The sequence below is a fragment of the Podarcis tiliguerta genome (genome assembly GCF_965153285.1).
Source record: "Podarcis tiliguerta genome assembly, chromosome: 10".
Lineage (NCBI taxonomy): Eukaryota > Metazoa > Chordata > Lepidosauria > Squamata > Lacertidae > Podarcis > Podarcis tiliguerta.
Window position 1 is genome coordinate 57,896,714 of NC_139543.1, and position 25,654 is coordinate 57,922,367.

The 25,654-nt window shown below is 45.7% G+C and overlaps 1 protein-coding gene and 1 long non-coding RNA gene across 3 annotated transcripts; one reads left to right on the top strand and one right to left on the bottom strand.

Annotated features, from left to right (window-relative positions):
* Window positions 1-5,632: 5,632 nt before the first annotated feature.
* Window positions 5,633-20,475, top strand: BPGM (bisphosphoglycerate mutase). 2 transcript variants are annotated; one of them, XM_083402424.1, is made up of 4 exons: window positions 5,633-5,833; window positions 10,188-10,248; window positions 14,684-15,339; window positions 18,629-20,475. In XM_083402424.1, the coding sequence occupies exons 2-4, from the start codon at window positions 10,229-10,231 to the stop codon at window positions 18,808-18,810; spliced, it is 858 nt and encodes a 285-aa protein (XP_083258550.1). In that variant the 5' UTR covers window positions 5,633-5,833; window positions 10,188-10,228; the 3' UTR covers window positions 18,811-20,475. The 2 variants fall into 2 exon arrangements, with proteins under 2 accessions (XP_083258550.1, XP_083258551.1); XM_083402425.1 differs by having other exon boundaries at window positions 5,735-5,890.
* Window positions 6,817-11,036, bottom strand: LOC310659299. Its single transcript, XR_014502733.1, has 2 exons — window positions 10,539-11,036; window positions 6,817-7,851 (listed from the first exon to the last, which is right to left on the bottom strand). It is a non-coding gene; the product is annotated as an uncharacterized lncRNA (long non-coding RNA).
* Window positions 20,476-25,654: the final 5,179 nt, after the last annotated feature.

The following is a 25,654-nucleotide window of genomic DNA, read 5'->3' on the forward strand; positions in this document are numbered from 1 at the left end:
TGGGAGACAGTGGAAGACAGGAGTGCCTGGCATGCTCTGGTCCATGGGGTCACGAAGAGTCGGACACGACTAAATGACTAAACAACAACAGGTGGTGAGGAGGTGCTCCTTGCGAAGGGAGTCGAAACAGAGTCAGGCCCGCCTGGGGACGTGGGGGACACGGCCCGGCTCTCGCTGTTCCCGAGGGAAGCGGCAGGCGAAGCAAGCCAGCTTCTTACAGCGGGACGGGTCCAGGAAGGAAAGCGGGGTCAGGGCCGCACCAAGGCATTTTGGCACCTAAGGCGAAGTACAACCAGGGGACAATGAGGGAGGGAAGATCCGCATCAGGAACAAGGAGATAATAAAGATCTACATCGGGAACGGGGGGGGGGGGGAGGCGAAATCAAATCAACCTTGCAGGATGGTTGTAGTGGGGCTCAAGAGCCATGCAGGGAGGGAAGGGGCTTTTTTTGAATTACACTAGGCAGGTGCAGAGCCCAGGAGACCCCAGAGTGGTCCCTAGGGGTGAGAGGAGACAAACAGCAGAAATCCAAAGAGGCAACGCCTATCTGCAAGCCTCAACTATTTCCTATTTTTGTTTGTTATAGGCAGGATCTCTAGCCTTGGGGGTGGGTGGCGGTGTACACTCCAGGGGATTGACCTGACTTGCGTGACGGAGACCTGGGTACGGGAAGGCAAAGTAGTCTCCCTAGGTCCCAGGCCCTAAGGAAGTTAGATTGGCTTCAACCAGAGCCAGGGCCTTTTCAACTCTGGCTCTGGCCTGGTGGAACGCTCTGCCTCATGAGACCAGGGCCCTGCAGGATCTGATTTCTTTCCGCAGAGCCTGTAAGACAGAGTTGTTCCGCCTGGCCTTTGGCTTGGAGCCAATTTGATTCCCTCCCTCCCTTTCTTTTTTCTTTTCCTTCTCCTCCTGCGATGAGGCTACATTTTAATATTTTAATGTTCCATTATTTAATGTAGTATTTTACTTTTGTTTTTAAGTTGTAATCATTCATCTTGTTTTTATTATTGCTTGTAAGCCGCTCTGAGCCCGGCCTTGGCTGGGGAGGGCGGGGTATAAATAAAAAATTGTTATTATTATTATTATTATTCTCCGTACGTATGAATGTAGGGTTAGTCTGCTAGGTAGGGAAGTATCTTCACTCCAACTGCTATTTTCCTCTTTTCCATTCCAGGTTTTAAATATTTTTAGGCAATAAAGCTTTGAACCTTCATTTTTGGCCTGGTTATTTGTCCTTATATTCCTTCTCAAAGGAAAACCCAATGTGTGGGGTGCCCTTTCATCCTGATACCCTTTCATTCCCTGTGCAAAGAAAGATCCTGAGCCAGGGGCCAGCAAACTTTTTCAGCAGGTGGACGGTCCACTGCCCCTCAGACCTTGTGGGGGGCTGGGCTATATTTTTTTTTTTTTGGGGGGGGGAAATGAACGAATTCCTATGCCCCACAAATAACCCAGAGATGCATTTTAAATAAAAGCACACATTCTGCTCATGTAAAAACACCAGGCAGCCCCCACAAATAACCCAGAGATGCATTTTAAATAAAAGGGCACATTCTGCTCATGTAGAAACATGCTGATTCCCGGATCGTCTGCAGGCTGGATTTAGAAGGCAATTGGGCCGGATCCGGCCCCTGAGCCTTAGTCTGCCTACCCATGTGAGCTATTATGTCTGTGGCGCATCATCACCTTGACACACAGCAAGGCTGTTTTTTTTAAAAGTTCACTATCTAGTTCCACGGACGCGGGTGGTGCTGTGGATAAAAGCCTCAGCACCTAGGGCTTGCCGATCGAAAGGTCGGCGGTTCGAATCCCCGCGGCGGGGTGCGCTCCCGTTGCTCGGTCCCAGTGCCTGCCAACCTAGCAGTTTGAAAGCACCTCCGTGTGCAAGTAGATAAATAGGGACCACTTACTGGCGGGAAGGTAAATGGTGTTTCCGTGTGCTGCGCTGGCTCGCCAGATGCGGCTTTGTCACGCTGGCCACGTGACCCGGAAGTGTCTCCGGACAGCGCTGGCCCCCGGCCTCTTAAGTGAGATGGGCGCACAACCCTAGAGTCTGTCAAGACTGGCCTGTACGGGCAGGGGTACCTTTACCTTTACCTTTATCTAGTTCCACCCCAGTTCTGTTGGCCGTGACAAACTGGCTTTGGAGGACATGCATTTAAACTGCAAACCCCACCCCCATTTTTAAACCATGAAGTGTATTCCTACTTGTTCATAAATAATCCCAAGGTCCTTCCATTATCTAGCCAAGGCAGTTAAAGAACAAGCTCAAAATTGATTTTAACCTCAAGGGGAAATTCTGCTCTGCTCAATGGCCTCATGGGAGATCACAAGCTTTCTTGTTTGATCTTCACCAGCTAAATCCTATGTACCAAATCTTATTCAGAATTTTATTTATGATACCTCATGATTTTTCCTGGCTCACACTGCAGCCAGGAAAATCATGAGGATGTATGGGTTCTTAGGGGAGGGGTAGTACCTCTGATGAGGGGACACATTGTGCTCCTTCTGGGGTTGTTTGTCCACCTTTGGTCCCCACCCTGCACTCCGCTTTCACTTGTGGCTCCTAGAAGTTGTCAGCACACAACAGCAGCCACACCCAGGGAACGGTTTTGGCGGGCTAAACCAGGTGAAGGTAGCCGATGGGTCTCAAACCCTTGGTGAGTTAGGGACTTCTCTTGCACGCAAAGACAGGCTCTGGCAGATTGAGCAGACAAGACCAATAGTGGGTCCAGTGGTCAAGAAGGTGGTTTCTGCACGTGCTGTAGAGGGAAGTGAGGGGCAGACGGGGCTTGCCAACCTGGGAAGGTAGCCTATCTAGGAGAAGGAAAGCTCTGATCCTAAACCCCCGCTGCCTTATGGGAGAAGATAAGGCTAAGGTGTAAACCCTGCACAAATCCCGAGAGCAGCTCCTAAGACAATTGGATGGTGCCTTTTATGATTCCTTCTGGCAACTCCTGCAACCAAGCTGGTGCCAAAACGTATTGCTCTGCTTTCCTTTGGACCACTTCAGCAAGGCTGATAGGGGGGTTTTGTTGTCTGGGCAGCCCAGGACCTCCATACGCAGTGCCCAGGCTTTCACTTCTAATGCAGCAGTTTTACTTCACCCCCAGAGGAGAACTCCATTGTCTCTCAAGACGGATGGATAATGACAACTGCAGCCACATTTTGTTCATACCAGGCAGGAAACCTGAGGCATGAACTTACTATGGCTTAAAAGAAGCCATTATTTTCTCCTCAGCTCTCCATCTGCACTCTGGAAAAATAATACTAAGCTTGCAGGCCTGATTATTAATTTCTGTATAACTCTCTGAACACTCAGAAGCACCAAACTTCTTTCTCTTCCCCAAGCACCATGGAGCAGAATACAAGCAGCTCCAGACATGGTCAGTTCCTGGGAAGAAGAGACCAAATGGCAGTTTTGCAAGCCAACAAACTTTTCACAGTGCCCCAATATTGCCAGAGTGCCATTAAGGAAGCAAAAGGTAGAAGGAATTTCATCATATGCAGTTTCTCACCATCACAGGAGCAAAGGAAGCTGCCAGCCAGACCAATGGTCCATCTAGCTCATTATTGGTTACACTGACTGGCAGCTGCTCTCTAGGATTTGACAGGAGACAGTCCCAGGCCTACTTGCAGAGGCCAGAGATAGAACATGAGACCTTCTGTATGCACTGAGCTATATAGCCCTGTCTCTCATGCAGGGTCAGGTTATGTTGACAAAAGTTTTCAGAACTCTCACTAAGTCTCTCCCCCGCCCCAGTATAGTTTAAATATGAATATACTTGCCATCATTTCGCAGGTGCAAACAGGAACACATTTTTGCAGCACATTTCTGGGACTGTCTCCTGTCAAATCCTAGAGAGCAGATCATTCTCTATCACAGATCATTCCTGGAAATTATTATTTGCCTATGGCATTCATTTATCTTGGAATAGCCTATCCTGCTCTGGTTTAAAAGCAAGTGGGGATTTGTTTTTGTTTTCTAATGAAAGGTCTACATACACATATATAATTGATCCATATATAATTGACCCATAATATATTAACGTGCAGAAGATAATTTTTTTAAAAATGAAGGGGCATGCTCAAAATTGCATGCCATTGTGCCTGATATTAATATTCATGCCTATGCATTTACATACATTGTGCAAGAAAGCTGAACACTCCCCAGCAATGTATTCAATAAATGTGTAAGGGGAGGTGAAGGTACTGCAGCCTAATTCTACAGGCACCCCACCCCAGCATCCACACATTTGCTATGAGTGAGAAGGGAGTTGCTCTATGCATGTCCTGATTTGGTCAGGTGGAGTGATGCGCATGTAACAGGTGGATGGTGTGTGTGGGGGGGGTCAACAGGTGCATTGGTGCGGCCCTGCAACCTCACCTTATCTGAATGTTATGTTTGTATGTAATCTAGACCTCATTAGATAAAATATCACCAGATGTAACTTCTGGAGATGTGAAGGATGGGCTGTGTCTCATAAGAATTAGTTTCACTGGCACACTTGTGAAAATAATGACAGAAATGTTAAAAGCCACATTCAGAATCTCTGCAAAAGGCAGAATAGGTAGAAGCAGGGCCCGTTATTTATCAGGGATAGATAAACACACAAACTCCATGGTAAACAGAGATGATTACAGTAGATAGGGAAATCTTTTGCTTTTGTTTATTACTTCCTTAAATTAATGAAAAACTGACCTCTAGTGGCTGAAATGGGAAACAGTGCATTATATCCTGTGGCAGCATGTTCAGCAGATGTATTGAAGAACCACAACTTACCACAACCGACTTTTTCTTTACAGAGAATGAATAACGATAAAAAAATATAGAGGAAAAGTTGTGCCCCCCGACATGAAGTTGTTCGGGTTTAAACTGCCCCAGGATTCATAGTTGTTTTTGCCAAAAAGTAGTTGAGACTGCTTCGACAGCCTTGAGCACGTGCTTATGTACATAACGTGATCGCACAGCTTCATATTTGAACTACTCTGAAAGAAAAGAATGGCATTTGAAGTGGCAAAAATATTCATTTGTGATGGCTCTTTGTATTCACCTGAATTTGCAGTTATCAAATACAACCCGGCTGGGGCAACCCAGTCTGATGGGCGGGGTACAAATAATAAAATTATTATTAGCATTGAGATCCAAAATTGTGAACTCTGGTTTCCGATTTCCATCCCGATGGCTCTGCTATGAGCAGGCATGACTACAGAAGAGCTGGAACACTGACCCCGCCCTCCATAGTGTCCATCCAAACGCTCAGTATCTTCTTTGCTTACGGGCCTCAATTATAAAGCTATTTAACAGAGAGAGAAAATTCCAATGAACCCAGCAGGGTTTACAGTACACATGCGCAGAGGCGCGCTTGCACGTGCAGAACTGCAACAAAGGAACCTACACTAGCGTCCCAACTAGGCCACCAACGCAACGCTCCAAAGACGGCCCACAACCGGCGAACCACCTGCTTATTGGCTTGGAACCACGTCGATCATCGCTCTGCCCAATCCAGCCCCTCTTTCCTCCCGTGGCGTCACCTGGGAGTTGATGCCGCGCGAGTCGTTCCCGGTCACGTAGTCCACGGCCTCCCTCTCCGCTGTCGTCATCGCGGAGCTCTTCCTGACAGGCGGCCGCTCCGCTTCCTATCTGTGAGCGGCAACCCAAAGCTCCAATCGGATGGAGAGGATCCGAGGGGGCTGGTGAAGTTCTCGCCCCGCCCACCATCAGGACCCAGCCTGGAGCTGTTAGCAACTGTCTGCGGCCGCAGCTGCATCAGCAGCATTTGCGCGGGGGCTGTCTTTGCTTTCGGCGGTCTGGCTTTCTCTTGTGCTGAGGTAACTGGTGGTCAGAGCAGTTTTCAATATTCGCATGGGGATTTCAACCAGCCCAAAGTAATATAATGGAGAATAAATTACTGGTGCATGGCGGCAGTTTAGGCTTGTTTTGCTATGCACCCTTTTAATTTTAGTCTTGGGCTTGGATGTTGCTATTCTTGTTGTTGTTAACTATTATTAACTATTATTATTAATAATTATTATTGTTGTTGTTAACTATTATTAACTATTGTTGTTAGCCGCCCTGAGCCCGGTCTTGGCTGGGGAGGGCAGGGTATAAATAAATTATTATTATTATTATTATTATTATTATTATTATTATTATTCTGTTCGCCTTGCCTCTTCCCCTGAGTATTTCTCAAACTTGTGCGGGCAGCTCTTGTTGGACTACAACTCCCATTATCCCTAGCTAGCGGGACCAGTGGTTTGTGTGTGTGTGTGTGTGTGTGTGTGTGATGGGAGTTGTAGTCCAGCAACAGCTGGGTACCCAAGTTGGAGAAACACAGTCTGAGGCTTAAAAAGGGATGGTGTTTGGAGCTAGATTTTGGAGATTTGGTCTTTAGTCCAGTGACCATTGTCATGGATGAGATTCTTGCATTGCGGGGGGTGGGGTGGGATGGGGTCCGCTAGATGACCCTCAAGGGTCCCTTCCAGGTCCATGGTTCTATGACCATAGGAAGCTGCTTTGCACTGAGCCAGGCCATAGGTCTAATCCAGCTCAGGACTATCTGCGTACAGAATTGCACTGACTTGCAGCCGTACAAGGTGCTGGTGTCAGGGGGATTTACAGGTTGTTTCTGCTTGTGATCTGAGTCCGCGTTGGATCTCTGTATCCAGTGATGTATTTTTAAGTGCACATGTTGTGCCGCTTTTGGTTCAGCCGTAGAAACTGGTGTCAATATAGTTTGGAAGTTATGAAGAACATTTTTGTGTGTGCAAAAGCACAAAAATTGGAGAAGGTATTTTAAAATAGATTTTCTAAAAAAGAAAATGTTCAAAGCTATGCTATCTGAGTAATATCAGCCAACACCTTGTAAATACTCCTTTACCAGGCTTTGCTTATGTGCGTGTAACAGCAGCTGGATTCACAAACAATTAGAGTATTGCAATTAGGTGATCGTTCTGGGTTCTTCCTGCAGATTGCCTTTGATCAAACTGTTGTTTATGCTTTAAAGGCTCAAGAGTAGGACAGGCATTTGACCCCTTTTGGCTGGTAATCCCACCTGTTATGTAGGTCAATATGCAGCACGGGGGCTGGACTGAGTGTGGGGCTGCCAGATGGAAGAGGCCCGAACATTTTATAGCTCTGTAGGAGAGATAATTTTGTCACGCAGAGTGCTTAAATTCTCTTGCCTACACCATAAAAGGTGTAGGACCTCTGTCTAAGGCAGGGGCCAATGGTTAGAGTGTTAGACCAGACTGGGAAGACCATTAAATTATTGGTCACTCACAACCAGTTATTCCCTTTTTGCCTGGTTTACCACATGGAGTTATTGGAAGGATAAAATGAGGGATTCAGTGTCTGCTACCCTGAGCTATTTGGAGGAAGGGCAGGTCAACACAACTGTTAAAAGTACTGGAGCCCTGTTCTCCTTTGGACCTGGGTTGGGAGAAGGAATAGAGAGCAACATTTGGTTCAAAAATGCCAACAGATGATGACTGCATGTGCATCATCTCCAAGCCTCTTCCAAACCATCCTGCCCATATATTTGTAATAGCGAAGAAGCCTGTCTTGTTTGTACACTGATGTTCTTTGCAGAAACGGTTTATCCTGGATTGCCCCTGTGTTTTGTTCTCCAGGAACGCTGGGATGTTCTCTTTTAACCTCTAGGACAGATCAGGTGACAGTGGTAACAAAAAGAACATTCTCGCCTGTGTGTGCTGCATTTTAACAGAACCAATTAGTTCTTGTTTTCTGTCCTCACTAGACAGTTAGATAACTACAGTAGTACTGGGTTGTTTCTGCAGCACTTTGAAAGCTTCTCTTTAGGATTTCCACCTTCTTTTCCCTTGAACAGCTGCAGAAAAAGTAGGAATTCAATATCAGATTTTTGTTTTATCGATGTAGAGATGTAGTGATTCTTGAAACATCACTCGCTGTTTTTATTCTAAAGGCACAAGTTCCATGCCAGAAATATGGTGACAGACCTTATTCTGAGACTGAGCATGTGAGAGGTAGAGTTATCTGTCTGTAGCCCTAACCTTGTGCCCATTTTACAGCAGATAAAGCTTTACAGAATTATTATTTTTTTGAGAAAAGCTCTTTATCTGCTCAATTTCTGCATAAAGGCACAGAAGCAGGACAACTGTAGCAGAATTAGGAGCCTAAATACAGTGCCTAAAGAGCTTCTCCAAAGAAATCTGTGTTTACTTGAACTTGAGAGGGGAAATGAAAATGGAAGCTATAGGCACCTGTCGTGTTAAAGGTTAACCTTGTAGAGGAACTTGGCAGGTATGACTTCTATTAATATCACTGTGAGGCACTTAGTCAGCTGAAGGCGTTTGGATCCCTCCTCTGGGAGTTCATGGCAGAAAGAGTGATAGCGTACAGGTGACCATTCTGTTGCTTTCTGTATCATTCATCTGAGTGTTTTTTCAAACTTGGGTCTCCAGCTGTTGCTGGACTACAGGTCCCATAATCCCTGACCACTGGTCCTGCTAGCTAGGGATGATGGGAGTTGTAGTCCAACAACAGCTGGCAACCCAAGTTTGAGAAACACTGACCATTTGACCAAGTTGATATCCAGTGACTGCAAGTAAGCAAGTGGTAGCTTGGCTCACAGAACATAAGCAGAAATCAACAGCAAGATGAGTGTGTGTTAACATTGCTGGATGCCTCCGCCCGGGGTCCACATTGCCATGTAGCTGTGTGTGTTTGTCATCTCTTTCCCCTGCTCCATTTACCAGATTGCAAGTGCAATCCTATTCACGTCTACTAAGAAATAAGAATCCCTAAGATTAATGGGGCTTGTTCCCAGATAAATGGGCATAGCATTGCAGCATAAATGCCCTCACCAAAAGCTGCTATTTGTCCTGCAAATATATGTAATATCATACAGGGACCCTATGGATACTGATAAATATTTTTTTGGAAGGCAAATACAGTGGTACCTCGGGTTACATACGTTTCAGGTTACATACGCTTCAGGTTACACACTGAGCTAACCCAGAAATAATGCTTCAGGTTAAGAACAGAAATCGGGCTTCGGCGGCGCTGTGGCAGCAGGGGCCCCATTAGCTAAAGTGGTGCTTCAGTTTAAGAACAGTTTCAGGTTAAGGATAGACCTCCGGAATTAAGTACGAATTAAGTACTTAACCCAAGGTACCACTGTAGCAGGGAGGGGGGAGGTGATTTAAATTATGGAAATAGTGTGTGTATGAGGAAGGTTTAAAAACTCTTTCCACTCCAATCCCACACCTGGCTGCCTTCATCTAAAGGGAAGAGTTGGAAGATCCTATTCTCAGATCTCCAAAATCCGTGTCTGAATGTGTAGCTACATCCCAGTTATTCCACCCACTCCCCATTGTGCAGATGGTGGTGGTGGATTAAGCCAGACCAGGAAGAAATACCCCATTTCTGGTTTATAGAAAATATTAGACTGCATGCCTCACCACTTCTGTTAAAACCAACCAGTAGTCTTCAGAGCCCAGAAGTGCTGCTTAATTTGGGAATAAATGGACTGAAACCTTAAGCCAATGACAATATACACACAAATCTCATTTTGACGAAACTCAGATGTCTCTTAATGGGATGCCTGTTCAACAGTGGACAGACTTGGTTTGCTTTGCACTCTGGAGAAATTGTGGCAGCCCTGCAGCTTGGCTTCACTGGGAACCGCATGTCAAAGAGAGCGCTGTAATTTTTGCAGACAGCTGAAACCTAGCGTTGGCCCAGCAGGAGGAACTGATGATGTAACAGGCCTTTCTCCCATCTCCATGCTGTTTGGGTATGAAAACTGGAAATCGAACAGCAAACAGGACTTGGGCTTTAAGCAAAGTTTGAACTTCAGAGTTCAGTTGCCTGGAGTTTCTCAGAAAACAACACAGTTATCTATACTTATTATTTTTATGCAGTAGCAAGTAGATATTTTCTAGCCCCAACTCTATGATTCTAGTATCATGTTGGGAAAGTTATGGTGAGAATGCTTCTCCCTAACATGCCAGGTGCCAGAGTTCAAGGATTCCTGTAATTTTGGTTTTGTTGTGTATGGAGGAGTATTCACTCATCTGAACTCATAGCTCAGACACAGTTTTACCACCTCTGGGCATACTAATATTTGATTCTTCCCCCCTGACCCCGACCCTAACTTCAGTAGCTTTCATGGTGTTTTCTTTTTCTCTTTTAATATTGCAGCCTACCTATAAAGTCTTTTGCCTCATATTTGTGTAGGATGAATGCATTTGCAATGGATAAGGTGAGTTCAAATTGTTTTTATCTTTATCTTGTTTTAAAGCAGATTGTTGCATGATTATTTTTTATGTGCTCTTGTCTCCTGCCTTTGTAGCTTGGCAGGTGTCTGGGATGGGTTGGCCGAGCAAGCCATGATAAAGCAATGTGGTTGGATTTGGGCATAATGTCATACCACACTTAAATAGAGTTATGGTTTGTAAGCCAACAATAATTACATAGATTAGCATCATGGGTTATTGGCAGAAAATAAACTAGGGTCAGCCCATTGAACTGGGTTCACATATTCAAACGAACCTGTAGTTAGGCTGGACCAGTGATAGTGTGACGTTATGTGCAAACCAGGTCAGTGTCTAGATCATGCACCAGCTCCATTTTGATTGCTAGCACCAGTGGATGTGGCACCCTGCTTCTTTGCAGTTTGAATTTCCATTAGGTTTGAGCAGTCCTGTTATTCGAATGCTTCTTCAGTGTTACAATTCCAGTGGTGCAGTCAGAAGGTCTATTATGAAGAAACTGTAATCAGTGAAAGCTGAAGCTGAAGAAGTGTGATTTATTAAAACCTGCACAAACCCAATGACTTATTGGTATATGAATTAAGCTGATTTATTGGGAATTAAGCTAGTTTATTTGGAAATGGTGGAGTCCTGCGGAGGTGCTAATGAGTCTCAAAGCAGCAGAAGAACAAGCACAAAAAAATGTCCTTGTTTAATAGCTGTATTTTTGAGATATGGAGAAAGAGGGTCATGCCCACTGACCCCTGGACCTTTCCCCAGCAATAGGTAAAGGTAAAGGGACCCCAACTCTGGGGTTGCGGCGCTCATCTCGCTTTATTGGCTGAGGGAGCCGGCGTACAGCTTCCGGGTCATGTGGCCAGCATGACTAAGCTGCTTCTGGCGAACCAGAGGAACGCACGGAAACGCCGCTTACCTTCCCACCAGAGCGGTACCTATTTATCTACTTGCACTTTGATGTGCTTTCGAACTGCTAGGTTGGCAGGAGCAGGGACTGAGCAACGGGAGCTCACCCCATTGGCAGGGATTCGAACCACCGACCTTCTGATCGGCAAGTCCTAGGCTCTGTGGTTTAACCCACAGCGCCACCTGCGTCCCACTTCCCCCAGCAATAAACCAGCTTTGTTAGAAATACCCACTGTATTAGGGATATCCTAATATGGGCATGTTCTAGTCAATGTATTGAGCCTTCTCCAGGCATTTAAAAAGAACAGATGAGGTCTCAAACTTAGGAGGGAGATGGGAGCATGGACAGTCCAAACGCACCAGGAGAGGTTGCTCCATAGGGTTGCTTGTTGCAAGATCGCCACCTGTTAAGTTGTATGTGCTTCAGAGCTCCGTTCAGACCTTCCTGCTCAGTGCAGGAGCAGGTGTGCGCACACATACACCACACAAACCTCCTCCACAGGTTGAACCTCAGATGTTCTTTTTGAACACTTAAAAAATGGCTACTGTGAGATGAAAATATGGCACTGCCCATACATTTTGAATCTTGGAACTGGCTTTGTTTCCCCATATCACACAGACCTTGTATGTTATCTCACTGTTCCCAGACAACTAGGTGCCACTTCTGCTGTGCTGTTGTATCACGTGATAGCTTCTGTGCGCCATGGACTACTGCAATGCACTCTACGTGGGGCTACCTTTGAAGGTGACTCGGAAACTACAACTAATCCAGAATGTGGCAGCTAGACTGGTAACTGGGGGCGGCCGCCGAGACCATATAACACCGGTCTTGAAAGACCTACATTGGCTCCCAGTACGTTTCCGAGCACAATTCAAAGTGTTGGTGCTGACCTTTAAAGCCCTAAATGGCCTCGGTCCAGTATACCTGAAGGAGCGTCTCCACCCCCATCGTTCTGCCCGGACGCTGAGGTCCAGCGCCGAGGGCCTTCTGGCGGTTCCCTCATTGCGAGAAGCTAAGCTACAGGGAACCAGGCAGAGGGCCTTCTCGGTAGTGGCGCCCGCCCTGTGGAACGCCCTTCCAGCAGATGTCAAAGCGATAAACAACTACCTGACATTCAGAAGACATCTTAAGGCAGCCCTGTTCAGGGAAGTTTTTAACGTGTGATATTTTACTGTATTTTTGGTTTCTATGGAAGCCGCCCAGAGTGGCTGGGGGGGCCCAGCCAGATGGGCGGGGTATAAATAATAAATTATTATTATTATTATTATTATTATTATTATTATTATTATGATGGCAGAGGCCAGGTCCCTGCTATGTCTGAATTGAATCCTGACATGTCTGCTGCCTTGCGGGATATCTTTGGGAGAAGGAAAGGCTAAGGAGTAAACCCTACGCAAATCTGAAGTGGAGTCCCAAAGATGTTTGGATGGCACTTTGTATGCCTCCTTCCAGCAACTCCTGCAGCCCAGCTGGTGCCAAACATATTGCTCTGCTTTCCTTTGGACCTCACCAGCCCAGGCTGCCCAGGCTTGCCCCCCCAGGCAGGTCACTTCGGTGCTGCAAACACAGTGGTTTGACTTCACCCCCGGAGGCACACTCTATTGCCTCTCAAGACAGATGGGTGCCATCAACAAATGATTAGGCATGTTTAATACTGTAGCCTTTGAGATTTATATAATGTCCTGAATTGAGCTAGAGGCACATGATGGATTTGAGGGCACGGAGGTAGGGATCTTATTCAAAAGCAATATAGATAGCTGTGTTTGCTTGAATACACTTTGTGTGTGTGTGTGTGTGTGTGTGGAACCGGAAGAGAATCTAGGTAAGTTGTATAAGGATATAGCAATGGATTACAAAATGTAATTGATATGTTCGTATTAGATTGTGGATTACCAGGGGTAAATAGAAATTACAGGGCGTGGGAGGATTGACTGGAGAGCAGATAAGGTGATCAGAATTTCATATGTGCAGGAGAAGGAATTTGATAGATCAGGAGATCCACATTGCTGGTTTCAATACGCAATCCTGCATTTGCCAATTTGAGGGCCGGGTTTCATTGGGTGTGTGTTGCAGGTATTGTTTGGCCGCAAGGAACTTTAGTTGTGTCATCCTGGGTCGTCTTCTGCAACAGGCACATTGAGCATGTTGTCGCTGATTGGGTGGAACAGCCTTCCCCAACCTGGTGCCCTCGGTTTTGGGCTGAGGGGAGTTGTAGACCAAAACATCTGGACAGCACTAAAAAACCAGTAAGCCCCTCCCCCAAACACAGCTGAAGTTCCCGAACCATCTTCAGAGGCAGCCCTACATATGGCGCATTGCAGTAATCAAACCTAGAGGTTACCAAAGCATAGACAACAGTGGTCAGGCTAACCCTGTCCACATAGGGACCCAACTGGGCCACCAGCTGAAGCTGGTGGGAGGCACTCTGCAGCAGCAAAGGACCCAGAAGTACCAACAACAACAACAACATATTATTATTTATACCCTGCCCATCTGGCTGGGTTTCCCTAGCCACCCTGGGCGGCTTCCAACAAAATATTAAAATACAGTAGTCCATCAAACATTAACGGTTCCTACCTGGTGGAATGCTCTGTCCCACGAGACTCGGGCCCTGCAGGACTTGATCTCCTTCCGCAGGGCCTGTAAGACAGAGCTATTCCGCCTGGCCTTCAATTTGAATTAGCCTGATCCTCTGTTCCCTTTTCCCTTTCCTTTTCTATGAAGAAACCCTTTCTGGGACCCCACATTTAAATTATTCCCTGGTCTCCTTGCTGGCCCTAGTAGGACCAACTTAGCCAGTTAGCCTTGTTGGTCATTTGATGTTTACTGATTGGGGGTTCCCCCCCAAAAAATGACCCCTGATTTTTTGAATTTTATTGATATTGATGCTGCATTTATGTTGTATTTTTAATCAATGTTTTATATTTGCTGTTAGCCGCCCTGAGCCCGGTTTTTAAACCGGGAAGGGCGGGGTATAAATAAAAAAATCATTATTCTTATTTGTTATTATTAAAAGCTTCCCTAAATAGGGCTGCCTTCAGATGTCTTCTAAGTCTGGTGTTTGTTGTTCTCTTTGCATACCCTCTCCTTCAGAGGGAGTGTAACCCCACCAAGAGCAGGCAACATCCCAGCTACCCGGTCTAGCAAACCACCCACTAATCGTGCTTTTAGCACTAGTCTTCAGTTTACATGTAGCACTGGCTGAACGTATCAGTAATCACCATTGCTGTGCTTGAACTGAGAGTGCAGTGGAGGGAACGCCCAATGTCCTTCTACATGTTACAGAATGGTGGAGGAGCTGCCTTCATCTCTCATTGCTGAAAATCTAATCGGGCAACTCGTGACAAGATTCTGTGGGTCTCCAGGGTTCACCACAACACCTTGACCCAAAGCGTTTGACCTATGTGTTCCATATGTCAGGAGTACTCTGATGGTGTTTCCTGCTTGGCAGGGGGTTGGACTCGATGGCCCTTGTGGTCTCTTCCAACTCTATGATTCTATTCTATGATTCTCTTTATTAGATGGCCTATCATTAGATGCTACTCCTGTCGCAAACCCAAGGAAGTTGCAGCCAAAATGGCCAAGTACAAACTGATCCTCTTGAGGCACGGCGAAGGGGCCTGGAACAAAGAGAACCGCTTCTGCAGTTGGGTGGACCAGAAGCTGAGCAGCGACGGGATAAAAGAGGCTCAGAACTGCGGCAGGCACCTCAAAGCCCTTGGCATTGAGTTCGACCTTGTGTTTACATCCATCCTCAGCCGCTCTATTCAGACTGCCTGGCTTGTGCTGGAGCAGATGGGGCAGGAGTGGGTCACCACCGAATCTTCCTGGAGGCTGAACGAGCGGCACTACGGCGCCCTGATAGGCCTGAACAGGGCAGAGATGGCGCTGAACCACGGCGAGGAGCAGGTGAAAAGGTGGAGAAGGAGCTATGACGTCACCCCGCCTCCCATCACCGAGTCCCACCTTTACTACCACGAAATCTACAACGATCGCAGGTATAAGCACTGCGACGTGCCGTTGGAGAAGCTCCCGAGGGCAGAAAGCTTGAAAGAAGTACTTGATAGACTCCTTCCCTATTGGAACGAGAGGATAGCTCCGGAGGTGAAGAGGGGCAAGACGGTTTTAATTTCTGCTCACGGGAACAGCACCCGCGCTTTGCTGAAACATTTGGAAGGTAATGTAGTGCCACTAATTTGTTCTAAATGTGGTATAAACATTGGGGACCATCCTGTCTTCTTTGGCTATTCGTTCAGGAATAAATTCTATCTCTCTGTCTCTCAAATTAAAAAGGGCACAGTTATACTATTAGTTTTATAGCAGTTTTAACTGTTGTGGCTTCTCTCGAAAAAGACTCCTAGGTCAGCAAGCGTCCTGAGAATTCTCTGTTGGAGACCTCTCGTCTTCCTTGGAGGACTGCCTTGCCCTGGTTCCCTAGAGGGAAGGACTGCCTATTGCGTTTCTTTGTCCATAGTGTGCATAAGTTCGTAGATCAGGGATGGGGAAATTTGTGGCCTTCAGAAGTTCCATTGGCTTTCGTCTGCATGGCCAACAATCAAGGGTGATTGGTTGTGGGAGTCCAAGAGCCTTTGGAGGGCCACCGGTTCCTCATCCCTGCTTTAGAAAACAAAATACTGTATATGCTTCTTTCGCCTTGTGAGCTAGCTAGCCAGATGGCCGTTGCTGACAATCTCTAGAGCATTCTCGGGTTTGCAGAGTTATTTGCAGTGATTCTTGCCCTTGCCATCTTCCCAGGAAATCTGTGGACCTAAGTTATGCGGCGGGAGGTTGTGTTGTGTGTGTCTTTTCTGATGTTCTGACAGCGAAGCATTCTCCCTCTGCCCCACTCTCATGGCCTGTTCAGAGAGGAAGCGCCCATAGCCCTGGTTATGACACAAATATGTTCACCCCTGCTTACCTTACCAGCGTTGCCTACTCTCCAGTGCAGTAGATGAATGGCAAAAACAACCGCTGGAGCGGATGCCATGTTTTCCTTTTGCGTGCGATATTTACCCGTGACCGACTGACGAAAACGAAACGTTCGTATTTAGAAATGGCTTATTCAAACAGACCTCATAGGAACAAGGTTTCCCAATATCAAGCCTTTCCCAATATCAAACCTACCCATTGATTGCCAACAAGACACGCAGGGCTCATTCCTGCAGGTGTCAGCCAGTTCCTCAGAAGGCTGAGGGGGTGGACGTTGGTTGTTAATGCCTCTAGGCTATTGGCAGACTTGGACAAGGCCTTTTCAGCAGAGGTGGCTCCAAGTCTGGAGGCCTCTATAAATCAAAGCGACATGTCCTCATGTACTCCTTCGGTCCCTGCCCAAGCTATAGGCTGTAATACCTGATCTGACATTAGGTAACGCTGCAGAAATAGGAGGTTGTTGTAAAAGTTGCACAGTTCACTTTGCTTGCTTGCTTCTGAGGCAGCCTACACTACTCTCAAACATGACCTGTTGTCAGGAAGTTCTCCCCGAAGCTTAGCCGGCACCCCCATTCTTCTAATTTGAACCTACTGGCTTCATAGAATCGCAGAGCGGCAAAGGACCTCATGGCTCACCTAGTCTAATCCCCTGCAATGCAGGAATCTCATCAAAGTCATCTTTATCACCCTATGCTTATTAGAAAATACGGTATAAAGCAGAGGCCTTTCTGGACCAGTTGTGGGAACAGTTTTTGATAGGCCAGTGTCAATAGGAGGAGATTTCAGTGCAAGAATTGGTATAGAAAGAGAAGAACAAACTAAGTTAAACTTGCAGAGATTAACCAGTTAAACTTCGTTGCTTAATTTTTGAGCTAGTAACTTCTGTGAACTTACTTGCAAAGCTGATGCCTCTCCTTATTTTTGTGCTTTCCTTCCAAGAACCTTTTTCATTTGGAGCAGGTAGGGTGGGAAAGGCGGAATGTTCTAAAAAGACCAAACCCAGGGCCAGTAAATGGTGTGTAATGTAGATTTGCCATTACATAGACATATGCTTTTCAGGTAGCTCAGTCGGTAGAGCACAAGACTCTTCATCTCAGGGTTGTGTGTTCGAGCCCCACATTGGGCAAAAGATTTCTGCATTGCAGGCAGTTGGACCAGATGTGGTCTCTTCCAACTCTACAGTTCCATGATTCTATGATTTCCTGTTGCATCCAAGCAGGCAATGTGGACTTAATTGCTTTTGCTCAGCTTGGTGTGCTGAAAATTGCTGGGGCTGCAACCCAAAGAGAAATGGATGCACAAGTCGCACGAAAGGTCAACCGTCTTGTGTTACGAGTTGTGTAAAGTAACCAGACCCTGGCCTTAGTTGACATTCATGTTGTCCCTCCAGCGTGTCGACATAGAAATTGCCCGGTACTGACTTTCAGTGTTTGGCTCACGCTTTTGAGGCGGCAAGGCAAGGCAGGAAAGAGTTCTAGGTTATCCAAGGCCCTTCAGTTTATTTATTTAAATATTTGTAAACTGCTATTCCATTGAAAAAGAAAACATAGCAAGGCAGTGTGCACCATAAAATGAAATGAAATACTACAGTAACATCCACAAAGCCTGGGTATTAAAAAAGAGATCCTGTCAGAGCTGTCCAGGTTTCAAAAGATGTCTGAAGGAAGACAGGGAAGACTCCTGTCAGGCTTATTGTCGGGCAAAGTGTCCCGCAGGACCTGCCATGCTAAACCTTTGGCCCCTGGTAAAGACCGACCGACCCTCAGGGACTGCCAAAGTGCCCCATCCTCTTTCCCCGTCTCTTGAAACAAATCTGAGGTTGTTATCCTAGCAAGAGAAACCTTTGGAAGTGCATCGCTCAGTGGTGTAATACTCCGCCGAAGGAAAGGAGTGTTGTATTGGAAAGATGGGGATGCTTGTGTTTGGAAGGGCACAATGACTGCTCCCTATTCTAATTCCTGTCTGGAATGCTCTCCCCAGAAAGGCTCGCCTGGCGCCATCTTTACATGTCTTTAGGCGTCAGGCAAAAACATTTCCCTTTACCCAGGGCCTATGGGATAAATATTCTATGGCCTGTGAAAGTGTGGGGAAGTTTTGATGATTATTTTACTATTAGGCTGTCCGTCATTATTTTTAATATGTTTTTATTATGATGTTCTGTAATGTGTTTTTAATGGGATCTTCTGAAAAAGCGTGGTATATTGAAGTAATGATGATGATGATGATAATAATAATGATCTACTGTTTTTTTAAAGAAAGCTCTGAATCTGGGGGTTATGGTTCATCTGGAGGCAGGGACTGCCTCCCCCATCCCAGATGCACATGATAGCTGCCCATTGTTCTGGGGAACAATCAAGGGCCACCTATTACACATCTTTCTGCATGAAATGAAGTATTCTTCCAGGTTATCTGATCTTCACCAGATTTTGAAAGTTTGGTAAATAGGATGACACTTCATGGCAGCTTAGGCCCAAGAGCCTCCCATGAACCGAGCGCAAGAGGCACACATAAACATTCCATTGTTTCCTCCTCTGCAGGCATCTCTGATGAGGACATAGTCAATGTGACTCTGCCCACCGGCGTCCCAGTTCTCCTGGAGCTTGACGAGGATCTACGCTCGCTTGGCCCGCACCAGTTCCTTGGTGACCAAGAGGCAATCCAAGCTGCCATCAAGAAAGTGGAAGATCAAGGCAAAGCCAAGCCCACTCTTGAGAAATGAAAGACTGCTTATGCAAAATGCTCTCCCTTTTACCTCTTACCATGTGCAGGAAAAGGATAGCGCTTTGTGCTTGCCCTGTGAGGACTTGCTGAAGTTCCCAGTAAGTGGTAGATTTTTAGCATTTTAGCACACCATTTTTGGTTATTCCTTATTTCCTTCTAGCAGCTGTGTTGGATCCTGGTACAAGTAACAGTGAATTTTGTTACTCGTACAGAAAGCTGTTGTTATAAACTTTCCATAGCCTTTGTATAAATCTTACACTATCGGAGAAGGCCAGAGCAAGAACCGGTACGCTGAATATATATATTCATCATTGTGATCAATGGAGAAAACGCTTTTTGATTTTAACCTAGGCCTCAAGTGATATTTACAAGTTCTCAGGTTCACAGATGCTAAACAGTCACATAATTATTTAATTTAGAATACCCGCGCTCCCCCCCCCTGAATTTTTCTCCCCACTGTTTGCAATTCGACAACTTCTGGTATAGCGTTTATCTCTGTTAAACGGATTGGTGTGATTTTTGTTGCATGGCTGACTGTCTTGTTTTGAATAAAGCCCTTATATTTTTACAGGCATCAAAATGCTCACATTGGCTGAATTTTCCCAAGTTTTACTTTTCATGTTGGAGAGGACCATTTAAAAAACAAATCCCAGTTAGACTTGACCCATATGCAGTAATGAAGGATGGATGTTGATCTCATTATTATTTTTTAAAGATTTATATTCTAAATTTTGCTTTGGATGTCAGGATATAAGTTGTGCCCTAGGGAGACGAGGCGGTTTCCAATGAAGCAATGCACAAGGTTCATTCATAAAGGAGCTTTCTCTTCCTGCACACTCCCCGTGCCATCCTCAAATCTGCTCCTGAGGGTTAAGGAAACTTGGATAATATTTTTTGGGGGGAGCATGCAAGCAGGAAGAGGAGATAGAGGGGAAATTCCATTGCACAGCCAGAAGTTCTTTCATTCCTGGGCCAGCAGCTCCTATACATTGTACCCTGTAGGAACAGTTGTGGGGTTGATGGCATATTAGTCCAAAAGACCCGAACACTTTACCAGCTTTGTGAAGACTGAACTAGTGGAACATATAAATGTAAACTCTGATGCTATCCAGTAGTATGCTCTTGGGACAGCTAGGGCTGTGTTGAGTATTCAGTTTTTAAATAGTTCTGTATCACTTTTCCAGGTCCAAACAGAACATAGAATGCTAATCTGTTTTAAGTACAGAACTATGTAAAACAATCACAGTCAATGAACAAATAGAAGGAAGCTCAGAAAGGGGGAGGATATACAGTCCCATTGATCAGCACAACCAGTGGTTTAATTCCAGTATTTTCTTCTCTTCCGGGGTCATGACCTTCCAACAGGAAGGAGTGATAAAATAGCCACCAATGTCCTACAGCTTCCTCTCCAGAATCTAATAGACCCTTGCACTACACGAGACCCCCGTCAGCATTTCTAAGCACAAATGCATTTATTTATATATTTTAGAAACTTTGAAGACATTGCAAAGTTGTATCCTTGACAGGGTAGGGTTTCAGGGGAGACCTGTGGGGGAGAGATCTAAAATAATGTGCACTACTTGTTTGCTTATCCAAACTAAACTGCTTTTTTTGCACCTGTACAAGTGTCAAATATAATTCAGTTTGCACATACAAAATGCTATCTCTGTGTGTATGTGTCTTTGTGAAACAAGCAAGCAGCTGTTGCTACGGTAACTTCTTTCATTTGTTCCTTCCTTTTCTTCCATCTTGGAATCTGAAGCCGAGTTCACAGGGTACCTCAGTGGTCTCCTATTCAAGCACTGATCAGACCCAGTCCTAGTTTGTTTTAGCAAGATTGTATGATGTGCCTTCAGATCAAATCCTGGTAATGACAAATACATTCATACCTTGGGTTACAGACGCTTCAGGTTGTGCATTTTCGGATTACGGACGCGCCAAAACCCGGAAGTACCGGAATGGGTTACGGCGCTCGCACATGTGCAGAAGCGCCGAATTGCAGCCCGCACATGTCCAGACGTGGCGCTGCAGGTTGCGAACGTGCCTCCCACACGGATTACAGTCACAACCCGAGCATCCACTGTATATGTAAGGGATGAAGTGAGGATTTTATTTATTTGTGGTGGTATTTTATTTATCGCCAGAGTTTATTGCCCACTTTACTAAGGTGGCTTACAAATTAAACCTGCAAAAGACAAATCACATCAGGCCTGGGAAAATGTAGTTTTCACCTAGCACCAAAAAGAAAGACCACACCAGGAGAGCTTCTCTGGTAAGAGAGTTCCAACATGTGGTGCCACCACTGAGAAGGCCTTGTCTGTGATCACGACTCATCTTAACAAGAGGTGGGACCTCTGAGGCTGATCTCAATAAGTGGGCATATTATATGGGAGCAGGCAGTTCTTTAGGTAACTCCTGAAACATGAACTGTTGGTCATTCTTGTGGAATTGCTGGGCCTAATCACACATGCTTACATCACATGCTGGCTTTAATTCAGGAGTGGGTAACTGATGGCTTTCCAGCTGTTGATGGACTATAGCCCTGGTCAGCCCCAGCTAGCTTGGCCACAATGGTCAGGAATGATGGGACCTGTGCTCTGGCAATATCTGGGCGGGGCATAGGTTCCCTACTCCTACTTTAATTGCAAACACCACACAAAATATTGCAATGGGAACTGTGGCCTGAGCATTGTTGAAACAGCGTTTAGGGACAAATCTAGCGTGTGGCAGAGAATGCAGATTTGCTGGAAGGAGCACAAGAAGTCATAAAACAGCCAGAGCCATTGCTCCGAAAGAGTGCTGTCCTATTTACAGCCATCACAATCTCTTAGTGAATTACAAAAATATAAAGGAACAGCAGAGGGAGCCGGAGTGTTGGGATTGCTCTTTCTCCCACCAACAAAAGGGAAAATGTTGCAACAGCCAAGGTGTCGACACAGAAGGGAGTGCATGGATGAAAACCGACAATCGCAAGTTTGAGCTTTTATTTATCATCCTACCCTTCACATCCTATTTTCTCTCCTCTTTTTGGGAAGTGTGGGTGAGCTCACATAGAGATCTCGGGTAGTCTTCCATCCAGGCACTAATAAGGCCTGTTTGGTTGTAACAGTATGGTAGCACCAGAAGCCAGCAGACCACTGCCTGGGGTTATGTTTTAAGAAGATGAGAAGAGCCCTGGTGAATTAAAACAAAGACTCTGCCGTCTGGCATCCTGTCCTCAAGCTGGCTAGCCAGATGCACTCTGGTCCTGCTTACGGGTTTCCCATAGGCAGCAGCATCCTCCCCACTTGGCAATTTCCAACAACTGCCCTGTGCTGCCTCTGACAGGGTCGGTAGAACTCAGCCATCACAGCTAGTGGCCACTGACTGCCTCATCCACCACTAATTTGTCTAATCCTCTTAAAGCCATCCAAGTTTCTAGCCATCACTACATATTGTAGGAATCATATTGCTGGTTATTTGTATTTGCCTGGAAACCTAACCAAATATTTGTACGGTAATCTTTTCCGCCCAAAGTTACCAAAATAAACCAGTGATGCAAACCAGGGATGATTTTTAAAATTTCACTTAAATATCCACTTGATTTTTATCCCAGTCTTCTTTCGAGGAATACAGGTGTGTGTGTGTGCGCGCGCGCCTGCGTGCATGTACGGTATGTGTGTGCCTATTCTCACAATAACCCTATAAGGTAGGTTAGGCAGAGAGTGTGACTGGCTAGCCAAAGGGCCTGCAGAAAACTTTGGACCCTATGCTATCCAATGTACCACACAACCATTGGTTTTGCAGGACTAGATGAATGGGTCAGAACAAGTACTTTGGGAACTCGTTTTGAATGGCTGGGTTAAAATTAGCCTGGACCGATGTCCTCGGAGGCACTTTGGTAGCTGCTCTCCCAACTCTGCAAGTTCCCCAAAGCCGAAGTAAAAGTGCGCCCTGAAGGCAGAGCAAGACATTTATTCAAGCAAAGGTTTCACCGCCAGGGATGAGCAGAGGGTTGCTCAGTAGCACATTGAGGCTGTTGTTATATTTTGAATTCTCAAAAGATACTGAGCACAGGAGGGAAAAGTTGCCCATACGTACTGAACTGTAGCTATCGCTCTCCCATCCCACCTCTGATTTGAGCAATATATTTGGATGTTTTTATTTATTACCAGCCCAATCCTATGCATGTCCACTTAGAAGCAAGTCCCACTGTGGTCGGTGGGGCTTACTCACTGGAAAGTGCACAGTATTGCAACCTACATCTATATCTGGCCTGGTTGACCATTACTGACTAGAATCCCACTGCAGTGGATATGTAATGTGGGTCTGTGTACATCCTCCAGGAGGCCTTCCTGTATATAAGTCCCACCACACAGAGAGGATGGATATTTTGCTGGTTTCTTATGTGGGGAGCTTTCATTATACCTTAAAAAACAAAAACAAGACTTCAGTGTGGCCGGTTGACTTAATGTTCCAGTTGAAGATCTGCAGTCCCATTCCAGATTTCTATTTATGCTTCTCTGGTATTTATTGAGCGTATACTGTTTGTACAGTTGGCTTCCTTGTAAATTTCCATTTGTCTGGCAGAGATACAGGCAAAGAAAAAGGAAAACATCCAAGGGATATCCTACTGGTGTGCTGCTGCTGCTGCTTCATGGAAATGTACAACCAGGGTGTAACAACCAGGTATGAGCAGGGCCTAATGTTATTGCAACCCACCCACTTAATTTATTCCACTATTCTTGAGGATCCATCAATCACAATGAGACTTGTGCAGTTTACCTTCCTGAAAGACTGCTCCAACACTATATTTTTCAAAAGCCCTACAAGACTTTTTTAATATTAAAAAATAGTGCTGGTTTTCAGCTGTTAAGCAGGAAAGATATCTTGAGTAATTGCTGCATTGATTTTAATGTGGACCAGAGCTCTTGAGATTGTCTGGGCCAATCCAATGAACAAACGAAGAAGTGTTTGTGATGCCTACTGATAGTGGCTTATTTTGTTCTTCTCTGCCTCCTCCAAACTCCACTTAATTCCTAAAAACAAAATAAACACAAACTGAGAATAGAAGCACTGTAAAAGAAATATAAGGTACATACAGGATATTAACCCTATCCTCCTGTATTTGGAAGTAAGTCCAATTCCGTTAAATGCAGCTTACTACCAGGTAAGAGAGTGCATTGGCTTGCAGCCTTTGAAGAAAACCTAAGGGCCAGGGGTGCTGGGAGTTACATTCTAAGGAATACCTAACAGGTTTCCCTCCCCTACATTAGACCTTTGCTTTTCCACAGCCCCTGGGTCTTAATGGCCAAAAGAACAGCAAACCTATCAGGTCTGAGGGCTGATGTCAACAGGCATCTGAATAAAATGACCTTCCTTAGGGGAAGGTTCTCAGGCAGGGTGGAAGGAGAAAGAACTTGCCCATGTGAAGACCACCTGGTGGAAACCCTTACACATACGGTTTTTAATTGTAAACTATATGCTGATCTCCGTCAGCAATTTCTAGATCAACTCTATCCCCAAATGGAAACCAGAGTTGGAGGTCATACATTTTCTATTACTGGGGAATGATCAGGAGCTCACCAAGTTAGTGGCTAAATATCTCTATTTGGTTTTTTGTCATCGAAATACACTGCAGACGTCTGATCTCCCTGGAGACCTAGAGATGTGACCATAGATTGCTCTGCCTCCTTTCTTTTAGCAAATGTTTTGTGCCACTGGGGAAGTGGTAATTCTGTATTGATTTGTTTTGGATGTTTGTATGTGATGCCAATAAAAGGTTTGATGACGATGATGATGAATAAAATGACTAACACCCATTAAGTATATATCTTTTTAAGCCAGAGATGGAGAACCTGTAGATGTTGATGGACTCCATCTCCCATCAGATGTCCCGCAGATGTTGATGGACTCCATCTCCCATCATTCCCTGACGACTTGCCATAGTGGATGGGGATGACAGAAGTTGGAGTCCAACCACTCCTGGAGGACCACAGGGTCCCCCAGAACCTGCTCTAAGCCTTGCTAGTGAGGGGTCCATCCATGATTGTGTGCAGGCACTTGCCTTACCCAACAACTCCAGCAAAGAAGGTTTCCCAGGTGCTGTTGCTCGCTTGAGCTTCGCCACATCCTTTCCCCCTGTCCTCTCTGGCAGCAGCTGTTTCTCCCCGAGTGAATCAGCCGATTCCTTTCATCTGACAGCCAGTGGGAAACTGGCAGGAGAAGCATCTTGCATGTTGGTGGGAAGAGGAGAGCAAAGGAATGGGGCCCGGTGCTGAGTTGGCATCAGCAGGAACAGCTGGGAAGTCTATAACCAGAAAAGGGGTGCTGAATGGGCCCAGAAAGCAAGGGGAAACCAGCATAGAATAGCCAGAGCACGAGCCCTTCCTCTTGTTTCTCCTCCACATCCAACACCACCCCAGATCAGATCCTGCTAAGCCTGGTCTCTCTGTCCCTGATCCTGAAAATATTGCTCACTTGCAGCAGGCCTACATGTTTATCTATGACCAGGCAGCCTCGTGTTTATTGACATCACCTACCAGACTTGACCCTGCAAGCAGGACCTGGCTGTAACAGTACTCGCTTGTGATTCACGGCACAAGATTCCCAACTAGTGTTCAGATGCACAGTGGAGGAAGAACATAGGCATTATGTCTTGTAGCTGTTAACAGACATTTCCTCCAGGAATTTGTCTCTAATAACATAACAGATCTGGCACCAGCACAAAGCATGGTCCGCCATTTTGAACTGGCGCTCCAATCAGAACCAGGGCGCCACCATTTAAGTTTCCCACACTGCCCCTGAACTAGTATTGGTTTGAGTAATTGTGGATAATTTACAGGCCTCCGAGCACTTGGCTC